The following is a 16,005-nucleotide window of genomic DNA, read 5'->3' on the forward strand; positions in this document are numbered from 1 at the left end:
CCCCGGCTGCAGACCTGCACCATCAGGTACAAGAGCTGACCAAAAGATAACCAGAACTGTGCAGTCTTTACAAGTGTCCCCTCCTGGAAAGATCTAGCTGGCTTCCAGTCGGGAGGACGTCCCTTGGAGCCAACGGAGGAGGATCCCATCATCCAGAGGAAGGCACAGCGACCGCTATGTCCAGGATGGACAACCCATCTGCCGCCGCTGCAACCAACCAGGACATATGGCAAGGCACTGTCATTTAAACGGGCCCAACCTGGGGCTGAGGGCCAACCCCCAGGCATAAGACCATCAGGCCCATCGAGCTGGCATGATAAGTACGTAGGGGGACAACCGGTCTTGCCTGTGGTGCTGGATGGCATTCCTATGAGTGCACTACTGGACACCGGGTCACAGGTAACCACCATCCCCTATGTGCTTTTTAAGCGGTACTGGGATGACTCTGATATTACCCGCTACCCAGATGACAATCTGAGCATCATCGCAAGCAATGGTCAGCCCGTACCGCAGGTGGGATTCAAGGAGGTGACCATCAAAATTGGTAAAGTTGTACTGCCAGTGCAAGGACTGATTATTGTGGACATTGACCGTTGTGAAAGCCACCCTAAGGTAACCTTGGGTACTAATGTTATTGAAGGCAACAGGTAGAACTGTCTGGTGGTGAGATTGGTAGTGTTAGGATGAGTGACCCGTTCCCTATCGCCATGCCCCCAAAAAGTGAGATGATGATCTGGTGCCGGACTGCAATTGGGTTAAGAGGAAGGGACTACCAAGCCATGGTAGAACCCGTCTACTCAGGCAGTAGGCCCACCTTTTTGACAGCACACGGGGTGGTCTATGTACGCCATGGAAGGGTACCCGTCCGCATCCTAAATATTGGGGAAAGAGAAGTATACTTGCCCCGGTATGCCACTCTAGCCAAATTGTTCACCGTTAACCAAAACTCTGTAAAGGCCGTGGAACCCTTGCCTCCATCTCAACCAGAGGAGGGTAACGGCTCCAAGAAACAAATGGAGGACAGGTGTCAGAAGCTGCATGTGGGCACCGACTCCACTCCCTCACACCAAAAACAGGGAGTCTACCAGGTGGTGCAGGAGTACGAAAGAGTCTTTAGCAAACACCCGCTAGACTTTGGGCAGGTAAAGGGGGTAGAACACCATATCCTCACAGGAGACCATCCGCCCATAAAGGAAAGATACCGACCTGTACCCCCTGCACACTATCAGAATGCCAAGGGAATGTTGCAAGAAATGAAGGAGGCTGGGGTAATCAAGGACAGCTGTAGCTCCTGGGCAGCTCCACTAGTTCTTGTGAAAAAGAAAGATGGCACCATGAGAATATGTGTAGATTATAGAAAGGTCAACCGTATCACACACAAAGATGCGTACCCATTACCTAGGATAGAGGAATCTTTAGCAGCATTATAGTCTGCTAACTTCTTCTCCACTTTGGATCTTACTAGCGTGTACTGGCAGGTTCCTGTAGCAGAGGCAGACAAGGAGAAGACCGCGTTCACCACCCCAATGGGTCTCAGCGAATTCAACTGTATGCCGTTCGGGCTCTGCAATGCACCAGGAACCTTCCAGCGGTTAATGGAGTGCTGCCTGGGGCTCAGGAATTTCGAGACGGTCCTGCTATACCTGGACGATATCATCGTGTATTCCAAACCCTATGAGGACCATCCAAAACAGCTGGCAGAGGTGTTTGATGCCCTGGCAGGTTACGGCCTAAAGGTGAAACCCTCTAAGTGTCATCTACTGAAACCAAAGGTACAGTACCTGGGACACGTGGTGAGTGCTGACGGAGTAGCTCCAAACCCTGATAAGATCACAGTGATTAAGGACTGGCCAAGACCCTCTAGCATAAAGGAAGTGCGGCAGTTCCTCGGGTTGGTAGGCTACTGCCGAAGATTCATCTCAGGGTTCACCAAAATGGCAGCCCCTATGCAAAACCTCCTGTTGGGTCAGTCGAAGACCAAGAATCAGAAGCCACCCTTCAGGCGGGACGAGCTGGAAGAGGAGTCTTTCCGCCAGCTGAAGATGGCCCTCACGGGGGGTTAAGGTCCTGGCTTACCCTGATTACGGCCAGCCTTTCATCCTCCATACAGACGCCAGTAACGTGGGGCTAGGAGCTGTACTATCCCAGATCCAGCAGGACAGAGAGCGGGTAATTGCTTATGCCAGCCGAAAACTACGGCCCACAGAGAGAAACCCTAGAGTTCCTGGCAGTGGTGTGGGCAGTGACGGAACGTTTCAAACATTATCTTACCTCTGCCAAGTTCACTGTATACATGGACAACAACCCGTTGACACACCTGGACACTGCAAGACTTGGTGCCCTGGAGCAGAGATGGATGGCCCGGCTGTCCAACTATGAGTTTACCATAAAATACAGGGCGGGACGCACGAATGCCAATGCAGACGCCCTGTCCAGGATGCCGAACTTGCCGGACGGAGGGGAAGATCCAAAAGAACTGGAAGAAATTGAACTCCCTGCGTTCCACCATCATGGGATTACCCAGTGTTCCCACTGTGTAAGGGACAAGCACTCGGTCACATTCAATCCCTTACCCCACTACAGCTGGGCGGAGACGCAAGACAGTGACCCAGCCGTCCGCCTGGTAAAAGAGATGCTGACACAGGCTGATGCCCGCCTTGACCGAGGCGCTCCGGAAGAGACCAAACAGCTGTGGAAGGAGAAGAGTAAACTGTTTCTCTACAAGGGAAAGCTGTGCCGGAGAATTGTCAACTCCCGCACACATGAGTTGACCTGGCAGGTAGTGGTCCCGAGACGAGACGCGGCTATGGTCCTGGAGGCATACCACGATGAAGCAGGGCACTTTGGATGGAAGAAACAGGAGTTCCTGTTGTGTGAACGGTTCTTCTGGGTAGGGATGAGAGGGGCCATTGAGAGATGGTGCAGAGACTGCGGCCCGTGCAACCTGAGAAGAAAGAACCGTGCCAGCCAGAAGACTCCCCCCAGCCACTAGAACTGGTAGCCCTGAACCATGTGAAGCTGGCTCCAAGTAGGTCCGGGTACGTCTACGCCCTCACCATCGTAGACCACTACTCCCGGTTCCAGGTGGTGGTCCCTGTCAAGGACTTAACAGCTCAGACAGCCGCTAGAGCCTTCCAGCAGCACTTTTGCCATCCACATGGGTATCCGGAGCAAGTGTTGACTGACCAAGGTCCAGCCTTCGAAGCGGAGGTCTTCCAGGAGTTCTGCAACCTGTATGGCTGCAAGAAGATAAGGACAATGCCTTATCACCCCCAAACCAACGGATTGTGCGAGAAGATGAACCAGGTGGTGATAGACTTGCTGAAAACGTTGCCCCTGGAAGAACGCAGTCTGTGGCCTGAAAAACTGCCTGATCTGGTGGACTTGTATAACCACATCCCAGTAAATTCCACCAACTGCACCCCGGCTTACCTAATGAGAGCAAGACATGGTAAACTGCCTATTGACCTGGATATGGGAGTCCTGACACCCGAGGACACCTCGCCAGAGGCAGATTGGGATACAGAACGGCAGCAGCAGTACCGGAAAGTGCAGGAGAGTGTTGAGAGAAGTCTGTCTCAAGCAAGAGAAAGGCAAGAGAGGACTTACAACCAGCATGCTCCCGCTGTTCCCCTGGCACCTGGAGAGCAGGTCTTGAAGAGGAAGTGGCGGCTCCATAAGTTGGATGACCAGTGGGAGAAAGACACGTACACAGTACTGCCCTCAAGTCATGAAAATCCGAAAGTATACATTATCAGTAAGGATGGAGGAGAGACCACATCCACTGTCTCCAGAGACCACCTGAAGAAGTGTCCCGAGCAGCTGCAAAGCACTGATGAAGACCAAGATAGCCCTCAACCCGCAGAGGAAAGGGAAGAAATGGTCAGTACAGTACTCGGAGAATTTCCGCAGTCCTGGACACAAATTAACAACGCTATTGTGGCACCCGTCCTTACCTTTCTCGAGCCAGCCCCTCAAGGGCCTACGGAAGAGCCAGTAGTGTTGGGAGAGCAACCGGCCCCGGAGGCAGAAGATTCCATACCAGCAGCCCAAGAGAATCAACCCTCTGCTACTAGTGAGACTGCCGTGCCCATGGTAAGCCAAAGAGTACGCAGAAAGCTGCCCAACCTACCCGTAACATCTCCAAACACCTATAGTGCAGACACTAGCGAGCCCACTACACAAGGGGTGGAAACAGGGGACCCAGAAAGAACACCACCAGATAGTGTGTTACGTAGGTCCACCAGGAGCACTAGAGGTCAGAAGCCCGCTCGCTGGAGAATCTAGAAAAACCCAGTACATTGCAAATGTTGTAATGTTTAATGTTTGTTGCATGAATAATGATTATGTTTTTCAAGTTACCCGACAGGGTCTATGGACTGACAGGTTATGGACAATGAATAACCGGAACTGTACCTGGTAAATAGTTGCACCTGTTAAGTGCCCCCCCAGACCACAGAACAAAAACCCGTGGAGGTGGCTGAAGATGGGGTCCAACGCCGGATCATCGATTCCCTGTAGCCACCCCAGGGCCTACGTGGAGGGTTTGGGATGGGTCCCTCAAAAGACATCTTGGGTGATATGGACACCTGGTTACAGAAGCGCCGTGACCTATAAAAACTGAAATCCTTGTACATATGTTGTTGTGTTATTGTTTATACCATGTTATGTATGTTTTCTTAAAATGTGTTTATTCCTGGAGTACTAAAATTTACTAGGGGGGAATGTAGCACCCCAGGGGGTCGGGTTGCCACAGTGGAAGAAATACCATGTCTGAGAGCGAGCATGAGTTTTCTTGGTCAGGAGCACAATTGCATGCAACGCCTCCTGCCCCAGTCCAGGGAGGGGAGGAACCTGCCCTATATAAACTGGATCTGGGGCGGGGTTAGTTAGTTAGTTCCAGAGAAGGGACAGAGCAGCAAGAAGCCAGGAACTGGAGCTGAGCAGAGCTCATCCTGGCCGAAGACGCAGAGAACTGTACACCAGAGTCCGAGGCTGTGAGGACATTCATATCCAGCAGCAGAAACAAACTGGCAGGGGATTTCAGGTCCTCTGGCCATAGAAAGCCCGGAGGCTCAGTCACACGCAAGGGACCGGCACCGCCATCGAGGAGCGGAAGGTACCAAAGGCCCCAAGTCACCAGCCATACGGGTGAGCACCACACGGTACACTCAGGGACGTGGGCTACTACACGATTACAGCAGGGTAGTCAGGAAGAGTGCAGTCAGACGGGAAGGCCTACACCTCCACCTGGCCAGGGGGACTCTTGTTCGCTCACAGACTGACCAGGCCTCTAATGTTAGCCAGTACTCCTGGCAGGGCCTTCCTCATTACCAACAGTAAAGACCCTGAACTGCACTGTACGGACTTTGAGTCATTTCTGCAGTGCCCATGCACCACAACCCTCACCATCTATATACGCTGCCCTGAGGCTATACTCCTCCCGTGGGGAGTTATACTACCCTCTACTGTGCACCCAACATCAGCTTCAGTGGTCTGCCCCGCAGCGGTGGTTCTCAGTGACCGCAATCCACGGGTGGCGTAGTCGGACATTTAAACGTTACAAAACTAAATAAACAGATCCGCCACTGGTTTGACCACCCTGAGCCACGGGACTGGGTCGCCGCAACGGAGACTACAACCCCCAGCATTACACAGAGATCCGGCTCCGGGTATTCCCCCACACACACGGTCCAGGGGGCGCTTCAGATCATCTCTGAAACATTTGTATGATCTGGTTATATAGAATTTTTTATTAAGATCAGGTGGCTTTTAGAGAGTAAGTAAACTTTCTATTTTTACCTTTAAATATTGGATATAAAATTTGCAAAAATATATAGAAGTGCAGGTGCATAATCTGTAAAACACTATCATTGCTATAAGACAAGATGCCTTGTACCTGGTTATCCAACCCCACCCCACCACTGATTAGCAGCTTTCTGTCACTAGACAATGTACACAGAAAGGTGAAATCAGTGTTGTGGGTGGAGTTTTACAATGATCAACATCTGAGCTCTGCTAAATCTGCAACAGAGAAAACTGTTTATCATAACTGCTGCTCCAGTAAACTAAGTGATATATCACCAGAATCAGGGTCTCTATTTCTAGTTCATGCTGCTGTCAGATTACATAGCAAAAACCTGAAAACCTGCTGACAGATGCTCTTAAAATGTTTTACATTTTTTTCCAAGTAAATTTTCAAGATTAATATAATAAATACATAAGTAAAAGTTTTGTCACTCTTTAACTCCTTTCTGGCCCAGGGCATACTAATACGTATCTGTGCCCTGGACCTTATGGGCCAGATAGGTATTAGTACGCCTTGGCGATTTCATCCGCAAACAAGCAGTGCGGGAGAGATTGCCGCTGGGTGTCAGCTAATTGTCACAGCTGACACCTTGTGCTATGTGCAAGGAGCAGTTCCGCACAGCTCCCTGCACTTTAGCCACCGGAATGCTGCGATCGAAATCGATCGCAGCATTCCGGTGGCAAGAGGAGGAAAGCGCTGTACTTACCTTCTCTGCCGGCGTCCCGCGGCATCTGGGTCAGGTCTCGGATGTTGTCATGGTGACCTGATGTCATCATGACAACATCCTGGTCACCAGGAGGCAGGAAGTTAATTTGGTCATGCGCAGTGTACGACCAAAGTAACATCTCCCTATGCAGCGCTGACAGGCTGCAAAGCACAGGGATGGTGCTGCTCTCTATGCTATACAGCCAATCAGGCTGCAAAAAGTGAAAATGTCAGAAAGTAAAAAAAAAAAAATTGTAAAAATATTGAAAAAAAAGTGAAAAAAATAATAATAATAAAATATATATATATATATATATTGTACCCATAAATAAATAATCTTATGAAAAAAACATATGATTTGGTATCATCGCGTCCGGAACAACCTGACCTATAAAATTGTCCCACTAGTTAACCCCTTTAGTGAACACGGTAAAAAAAATTAATAAAAAACGAAACAATGCTTTATCATCCTACCGCCACACAAAAAATGGAATAAAATGCGATTAAAAAGACAAATGTAAATAAAAATGGTACCACTGAAAAAAGTCATCTTGTCCCGCAAAAGACAAAAGAAGAAATAAGTTATTGCTCTCAGAATAAAGCAATGCAAAAACAATTATTTTTTCTATAAAATAGTTTTTATTGTATAAAAGCGCCAAAACATAACAAAACGATATAAATGCGGTACTGCTGTAAACGTACTGACACAAAGAATAAAGCTGCCTAATCAATTTTACCACACGCAGAACGGCATAAAAATAAAAAATCCTGAATTGTTGTTTTTTGTTTATTCTGCCTCTCAAAAATCAGAATAGAAAGCGATCAAAAAATGTCACGTGCCCGAAAATGGTAGCAATAAAAACGTAAACTTGTCCCACAAAAAACAAGCCATCACATGACTCTGTCGGCCGAAATATGGAAAAATTATAGCTCTTAAAATATGGCGATGCAAAAACTAGTCGTTGCAAAAAAAAGGGTTTTTTAGTGTGTGACAGCTGTCAATCATAAAAACACAATATGAATCTAGTATCGCTGTAATTGCACCGAACTGAAGAATAACATTGTCTAATCACTAATACCGCACTAGGAACGGCATAAAAAATAAACTCTAGGGTTAGGGTTGTGCTAGGGTTAGGTTTCTGCTAGGGTTAAGGTTGGGCTATGGTTAGGGTTGGGCTAGGGTTAGGGTTGTGCTAGGGTCAGGGGTGGGCTAGGGTTAGGGTTGGGCTAGGGTTAGGGTTGGGCTAGGGTTAGGGTTGGACTAGGGTCAGGGGTGGGCTAGGGTCAGGGGTGGGCTAGGGTTAGGGTTGGGCTATGGTTATGGTTGGGCTAGGGTTAGGGTTGTGCTAGGGTCAGGGGTGGGCTAGGGTTAGGGTTGGGCTAGGGTTAGGGTTGGGCTAGGGTTAGGGTTGGGCTAGGGTTAGGGTTGAGCTAGGGGTAGGGTTCGGCTAGGGTTGTGCTAGGGTTAGGGTTATGCTAGGGTTAGAGTTGGGCTAGGGTCAGGGTTGGGCTAGGGTTAGGGTTAATGTTGGGGTTACGATTAGGGTAAAGCTTGTGTTGGGGTTGGGATTTTTTCAGAAGTAAAGAAAAAAAATGACAACGATATGGCGACTAGTGTTGAGCGCAAGTGCTCGCTACTTGAGTTTGCATTAGGTGTTCGGATATGCACCATGTATAGAGAGTGCTCGAGTGACATGCTCGAGTCTCCACCCCAAATGTTTTGCAGCTGTTATACAGCCCAAAAAATCTTGCGGAGATTGCCTGCCATGCACGAGCGATCCTCGCATGTTTTTTTGGGTGTCTAATAACTGTGAATGGGGACTCGAGCTTGTCACTTTAGCACCCGCGATACTTGGTGCATACCCGAGTACCCGATGCAAACTCAAGTAGCGAGCACTTGCGCTCAAGACTAATGACAACTTATTCAATATGATGACCTAATGTTATCAAATTCTGTCGTACCTCTGGGTTCAAAATGTACACTATACCCCTTGATAAAATCCTTGAGGGGTCTAGTTTCCAAAATGGAGTCGCTTGGGGGGGTTTCTACTGTTTAGGCACATCAAGGGCTTCCCAAATGCAACATGGCGTCCACTAATTATTCAAGCAAATTTTACATTGAAAAAATTAAATGGCGCTCCTTCCCTTCCGAACCCTGCCGTGCGCCCAAACAGTGGTTTTCCCCCAAATTTGGGGTATCGGCTTACTCAGGAGAAATTGCACAACAAATTGTATGGTGCAATTTCTCCTGTTACCCTTATGAAAATCCAAAATTAGGGGCTGAAAAACATTTTTTGTTGGAAAAATGTGAAAATTTTATTTTTATGACTCAATGTTATAAACTTCTGTGAAGCACCTGGGGATTCAGGGTGCTCACCACACAACTAGATAAGTTCCCTGGGGGTCTTGTTTCCAAAATGGGGTCACTTGTGGGGGGTTTCCACTGTTAAGGCACATCAGGGGTCCCCAAACGCAACATGGTGTCTGCTAATTATTCAAGCAAATTTTACATTCAAAAAGTCAAATGGCGCTCCTTCCCTTCCGAACCCTGCCGAGCGCCCAAACAGTGGTTTTCCCCCACATATGGGGTATCAGCATGCTCAGGAGAAATAGCACAACAAATTTTAAGGTTTATTTTTTAATAATACCTTTGCGAAAATAAAAAAATTGGGGTCTAAAGTAACATTTTTGTGGAAAAAAAGAATGTTAATTTTTTTCTTCCACATTCCAAAACTTCCTGTGAAACGCCTGAAGGATTAATAAACTTCTTGAATGTGGTTTTGAGCACCTTGAGGGATGCAGTTTTTAAAATGGTGTCACTTTTGGGTATTTTCTGTAATAAAGGCCCCTCAAAGTCACTTCAAATGTGATGTGGTCGTAAAAATTGGCCTAGTCATTAATGTGCAAACAACTCTCGGGGGTAAAGGGTTTAAAGGGGTTGGTCACTTTCTCTTGTTAGTGCAGTTTTCTTCACAAATTGACCCGCACCTGTGTCATCCATAAAATGTCCCATGTGAGGTGTTTCTCCTATTGGAGGAGACTGATGGACAGGTCTGTTCACATCCTCCTCCACCAGCAGCCATTTTATGGACGGAAGAGTTGGTCAGTTTTTGATGAAAACTGCACTAATAAGGGAAAGTGGAGAACCCCTATAAGGCTAAAGCAAAATAACTAGAACAAAAAATATAATCTGCTAAATCAAGATAATAAAAAGTTCATACTCACAGCTTTTATTTAAATTCATATATGTAAATTAGAGATGATCGAATCCTTTGTAAATTCAAATTTGCCAAGTTCTTGAAATTTTTCCAAAAAATTGAATACATTTGTGAGAATCCCAGGTAGTTTAGTTGTGCTCAAATAATGTGGCTAACAGTGTGAGATTTCCTAGTAGTGTAGTCTGCTTGTTTTAATGTGTTAAAGAGGCCTCAAAAACATGGAAGTGCGATGTGAGAGAGATAGACTGGCACATGTCTGGAGTTTGACCTTGTGTGATAGTCATGTCCTTATGGACATGTGAATCTTATGTTTGTTCACCATACTTATCACATAAAATGGTAGACTTTTTATATAATGTATAAGTAGTTGTAAGAGGAGCAATAAGTGGGATAAGTGGGAGAAACAGGACCAGATGAAAAGAGTGATGAGAAGCTATTAACAGGAAGAAAGTATTTTAGATAACAATGCCTTTTGCCATTTACCCAAAACAAATTTCATATGGAATTATACTGTACCTACATCAGTGATTTGTATATTATAACATTATAAATAATAATAAAAATCCTTTTGATTTTAATTCTGGAGCCAAGAAATACCATAGCTGCTCATGACTGACATTTTGGATGAAGGGAAAAAGGAAAGAAAAGTCTTACCCAAAAAAGATAATATAAACAAGTTAGTCCAATGAACTGATACATTGCCAAGAATTTGAAGATGGAGAACGATGTAACAAGAGTATTCCGACCTTCCCTGCATAGAAACACAATATTTTTGTTATTTATAAAGGGTACATTGTCCAGAGCTACTGGAAAACAATAATATTTGTAATAAAAAAAAATATCAGTCAGCATTAATGAATTTATAAAAAATTGCATTGCAGAAATTCAGTTAAAGAGTTTTTGTATATAGGGCTGAACCGCAATATCAATATCAAACATACCCCACGAGCAAAAGTCATGTGGTCTATTCCAATCACACGATGATCTACTGAAATATCATTAGGAAACTTATCACATTGAGTAAATCAGTGGTGGTTCACACTGATCCAAATTCCAGATTAAAAGTATCACAACTGTTTAGGCCAAAATAACCTTTTTAAAGCAATCAGGTATGATATGCCTCCGAAAGTAGATGTATCTTCCAGATTAATGCAAAACTTACTTGATGAGCAGTGGAACACATTCAATATTTGGAATTTTGGAAGTAAATGGAGATGCGACAGATGCTTCTAATTCAGAGAGTGAAATTCCAGCATGAGCCATTTTGAGTGCCTGGAAGTAGTGAATAATGTATGAAATATTATGTTTCATGATAAATGATTGATTTTATATCCTATACTTTTACCTAACTTCAGTGTTTTCAGAATTAAAATCAGCAATACATCTACAGTTAGATTAGTTAGCAATTGTAGTAGATTTGAATTAGAGACAAATGATCTAAAACAGTGTTCCCCAACTCCAGTCCTCAAGGCCCACCAACAGGTCATATTTTCAGGTTTTCCTTAGTATTGCACCTGTGCAACATACAGTACATAACCTGTTCGTGGGCCTTGAGGACTGGAGTTGGGGAATACTTGTGTAAAGCATACATGTCAAACTCCGGCCCGTGGGCCAGATATGGCCAGCAGGGTATTTTTATTTGGCCCGCAACACCAGAACCACCAATCCTATGTGGGGTCATTATTCTGTATGGAGGACTATGTGGGGCCCATTATTCTGTAAGGAGGACTATGTGGGGCCCGTAATACTGTATGGAGGACTATGTGGGGCCCATTATTCTCTATGGAGGACTATGTGGGGCCCATTATCCTGTATACTGGTTGGACCACGACTTTGTCCAAGTTTTTCATTTTGACCCTCTGTGTGTTTGAGTTTGCCATTCCTGGTCTAAAGTAAACAACTGGCCACAGAAATTCCTATGTGTCTGGGGAGATATATAAGTTACTGGGGCTGGCTTAAAGGGCTTGTCCACCCCTGAGAAAATTTTTGGCAAACCATGCTACTTTTCAAATCTCACCACTTTGTACTATACACATCTCTAGAATTCTGCTCCCCTGAAAACAGTCACCGTGACCGCAAGTATGTGATTTGCAAATTTACTGACTAGAGTTTCAGCCACTTTGTTTAAAATGTTTTATTGATAATCAATTGAGACATGTGACTGCAACTCGGCAAATCACATACTTTTCGGTCTTGTGATGACCTCTGGAATGGGAAAGCGGAGCTAAGTCGTAGCGATGTGTACATTACATACTGTTAGGATTTGTCAAGCTGCACATCAAAGTGGACATCACCTTTATTAAAACCCTATTAACATACTGAGCCCAAAATATAATCACATACAATCACTGTTAGTGTTGTTAAGCACAGATATACTATCCAAAATCTAGATAACCACTTCCTGCCTGTTATATGCACAGGCTATAATACATTGCACTACAAAAAGCAGTCTAATGCATTGGTTATTAAATGTAAAAACATTAAAAAAGTACAAACGTAAAAAGTTTAACCAGTTAACACAGAATAAATGTGATATTTGAAAAAAAAATATTTTTATTTTTTAAAAATTAAAAATGTAAAAAATACTCATATGTTGCATTCCCAGTAGTGATGAGCGAGCACTAAAATGCTCGGGTGCTCGTTGCTTGGGTCGAGTAAATTGGAATGCTCGGGTACTCGACATGCGCAACGAGCCCAATGTAAGTCTATGGGAAACTTGAGCATTTTTCCGGCGGCTCCCCCCGGCGGTCTGCAGAGGGCCTAAAAATTGCCCAAATCAATGGGAACAGTGCTCAAATGACATGGAAACAGCATGGGGAAGACTCCTGGAAGCATTTCCCAGGTCAATGCTGTCAAAAACGTTGTCAGAGGTATTACGCCACTTTTACGGACTCACAATAAAACATACAAAAACGAAAGCAAAATGGATTTTCAAGGGAAATATGTTAAGGAAGATCCTTTCCATGGTAATTGTTCCACACATGCCACTAGGTTCAGATTGGGCGAGACAGGTTTCATGAATTCTTTGGAATCCTGGGGGAACCGTTACTAAGGGTGACCATAGGCTGCAGCTTCTCTCAGGCACACGATAGATTCAATTGCTGACCAGACACATCTGACAAGAGTCTATTTCAAAAGTTTAACAGTGGAATTTAATCGGAAGCACAGCCAGTGCAATTCAGGGATATTACAGCAATAATCTTCATTACAGTACAGTCTGAGTTTCTTGAGCAACCAGCTGCAGTAACAATACAGTAGTTTCTTTACAAGGTACAGTATTACAGTCTCTTCAGTAGCATAATTCAGCATAGATTAGATCTCTTAGCAGCACACTTCTATGCATACACAACCACAGGCTTACACTACAATAACAAATCCCCACAATCCCCCTGGGGCTCTACTGAAACACTCCCTGTCTCCTGTGACTGTGTAAACCCCTCTAGTTGCTGGATCCTTCTGAAGCACAGCACTTCCTGTCTCCTGCGCTTGTGTTATTTGTAACAGTTGCTCGATGCTTTTAAAGCAATAGCACTACTTCTGCATGTCACACTCTTCCCTCCTTTTTGAATGTCATCCTCGACATTCGTCTTAAATGGTCAATCTGACCAATTCTGAGAAAGAAGTGAAAGTTGAGTAACTTTATATACAAATTGGCATAACATTTATAAACATTTATAACAACCTATTCTATGGCCTTTTTCTTGTAGTACTCCTGTAAGAAATTAACAATTAACACAGTCAGCGTCTCTTCAGCTGGAGCTTTTCATACGTCTTCAACCAGCTCTCTCTCTCACTATGCCTTAACAGTTCTTTGTTTTCACAAAGTCTTTTAAGGAAAATCAAAGCATGAAAACAAATCTTTCCACCAGGCAACATCTTCCATACTGCCTCTCAGTGGTGAATACCACTCCAGTGGGCTTACCTGGTCCGTAGGCAGAGATACCTGTTTCCAGTCGACAGTCCTTGGCACTTAACTTGGTTCACCAAGTGTCTCATGCGTCAGCATCATGGGCCTCCTCACTCCTCCTGTTGACATCCTCCTGGTGGGTTGTTTCTCAGATACCACGGGTTCTTAAGTCACAGGTTTCTTCCACCACACTCATTTTTCGTGCTTCCTAAGATGCTCCTGGAACTGCCTCTGTAAGTTCCTGTACTTCTCCGGAATTGCTTAGTTCCACACGGTCTGGTAATTCTGCTTCTCCTTAGAGTCTCTCCAGTTTCCGATGTCTAATCATCAGATCTGAATTGGACTTCATCTGTACTCCTTGATACAAACTGTGGAGCCTCGGGACTTAGTTCACTCTCCTGAGTATGGTACATCCCTTTCCTTGCTGGTCAGAGAAATACAATGGTGTGCTCTTCTTCATCCGAACTTTCAAGGTCACTATTAGTGTTGAGCCACCCCCGTAGTGTTCGAGTTCGGTTCGGTTCGTCGAACACCCGTGTGTTCGCCGAACTGTTCGTCGAACTGTTCGTCGAACACCTTCGAACACCGTTAAAACCAATGGCAGGCAAACAAAAACACATAGAAACACATAGAAAACACCTTCAAAGGTGTCCAAAAGCTGACAAACTGCTCAGAAGACACAACTAACACATGGAAAAGTGACAAGTACATATAGTCATGCGAAAAGAAAAGAGGTGGAGGAGTAAAAGGAGGGGGAGACACAGATATAGGCATGTCATGCCCTTCTAAAATCCAAAAAGTGAAAAGCCGAGACGGCCAGTCCGCTCCTGCCCGTGCCACCTCCGTGTCGCCGGGTTTGTGCCAGAGCCGCGGTGAACCCTGACGGCCAGCCCCCCTCTCCCAATACTGGTGCCTGTCCGCTGGTGGGTCGAGAGAGCCCCCCTGTGGTGGAGGCAGCTCTAAGCTTTTTAATTTAAATTGTCCCTCTAATTTGAATGAATACACTTTAAATCCATTTACAAGGATCTATTGGAGGGCAAGTCTCATGCCAGCAGCCGCGTAATTCCAGCTCCAGTAGCGTCCACTAAAGCTGCTGCAGTTAAAAAGCTTTTATAAGGATCGAGCTCGGCTGTCCACCGCAAGGCATCCTAGTGCCAGTCCCAGCCCCTATGCCTTGGGGTGCCTCCTGATGCTCTTCACTAAGTATCCCGTGGTCCCGAAGCATTTCCTTTGAAAAAATTAAGTGTCCAAACTACAGGTGGTGTAGCTTGCTTAACAGCCGGGATAATCCGCTGACTAGCAGACACTGCTACTAGGCACAAAGTATTTCCTGGGCTAGATGCAGTTAAAAATTTGTAAGTAGATACTCTCGTTGGATGCTGAGAAAGCATTCCATAGAGTCTCCTGGCACGCCATATATGATTCTCTTAAAAAGCTTGGGGTAGGGGTCTAGGGGACCCTTTTATAGCCAAAATCACGGCCCTGTATCACAATACGTCACCTAGGCTGAAGATAAATGGAACTGTAGCACCGAGGGCTCGGTTGCTACAGACGTATTGCACCTCACCCAGAGGTGTGATATCTCACCTCACTCTCAGATAAGGATGGAGTGTGGATCAGGACCCGACACCTGCATGCATTACACCACATTGCCGTGGGGCAGGGCGACCAATATGCCCCTGAGATGGGCACGACAGTCCCTGTCCCTGGCTGGAGTGGGGGGAGGGAACACTGAGGAAGGGGAACCCTGCAGTGCAGGAGCAGGGAGGAAGCAGTTCCTGGGTGCATTGAGAAGGGAGTATAAAAGGTGGGCACCATCTTAGTTCAGTGCAGAGAAGTCTGAGCAGAAGTGGCAGGGAGCAGGGGCTCTGCATGAGCTCTGCTCCGGAGGCGGGCCTAGTAACAGAGGCCCAGGCCTGCAAGAGGGAGAAGGAAGGAAGAGGAGCGGAGAAGGCTCCAGGAACGAGGAATGAAGGGATCCCAGGGGTGCGGACGGGCGAGTCGCCACCGCACGCCCGAATCCACCTGCGTGGAGGGGTCAGGCCAAAGGGGGAGACCGGTCCCCGAACTAGTGGAGGCAGGAAACGACCCTCAGCTAGAAACCGGAGGCTCTGACATTTTATGTGGCGCAGCCCCTTGCTCCACCCGCTAGGAAGGCACCACATAGGGTCAGGGAAACTGGCGCCAAGTTTACCAAGAGGAGGCCCGAGGCAGCCGGACAGAAGTGTTGGTAAGAAAGGCCAGACAAAGGACACACAAAGGGGGTCCTGTGAAGCGCTCCAAAGTTATCTGGGAGTTGTCTGAGCCCCTCACCTGGTGAGCACAGTACGACGTGGGCAGCCGTTACCTGCAGACGTGGTCTGGAT

At 46.1% G+C, this 16,005-nt stretch overlaps 1 protein-coding gene across 5 annotated transcripts in view; it reads right to left on the reverse strand.

The window, feature by feature from the left end:
* The window catches only part of LOC141259325 (probable cation-transporting ATPase 13A5), a 1,017,982-nt gene that overhangs the window by 223,234 nt on the left and 778,743 nt on the right, over window positions 1-16,005 (reverse strand). For all 5 annotated transcript variants that reach the window (XM_073675091.1, XM_073675090.1, XM_073675088.1 and 2 more), the window contains 2 exons: window positions 10,895-11,004; window positions 10,387-10,483 (listed from right to left, as the gene is read on the reverse strand). In XM_073675091.1, the coding sequence (XP_073531192.1) occupies window positions 10,387-10,483; window positions 10,895-11,004 (207 nt within the window). The remainder of the gene's footprint in view (window positions 1-10,386; window positions 10,484-10,894; window positions 11,005-16,005) is intronic.

Source organism: Phyllobates terribilis, unplaced genomic scaffold, assembly GCF_046119375.1.
Source record: "Phyllobates terribilis strain yellow unplaced genomic scaffold, ASM4611937v1 Scaffold_3__8_contigs__length_932513732, whole genome shotgun sequence".
In the NCBI taxonomy this organism is placed as follows: domain Eukaryota; kingdom Metazoa; phylum Chordata; class Amphibia; order Anura; family Dendrobatidae; genus Phyllobates; species Phyllobates terribilis.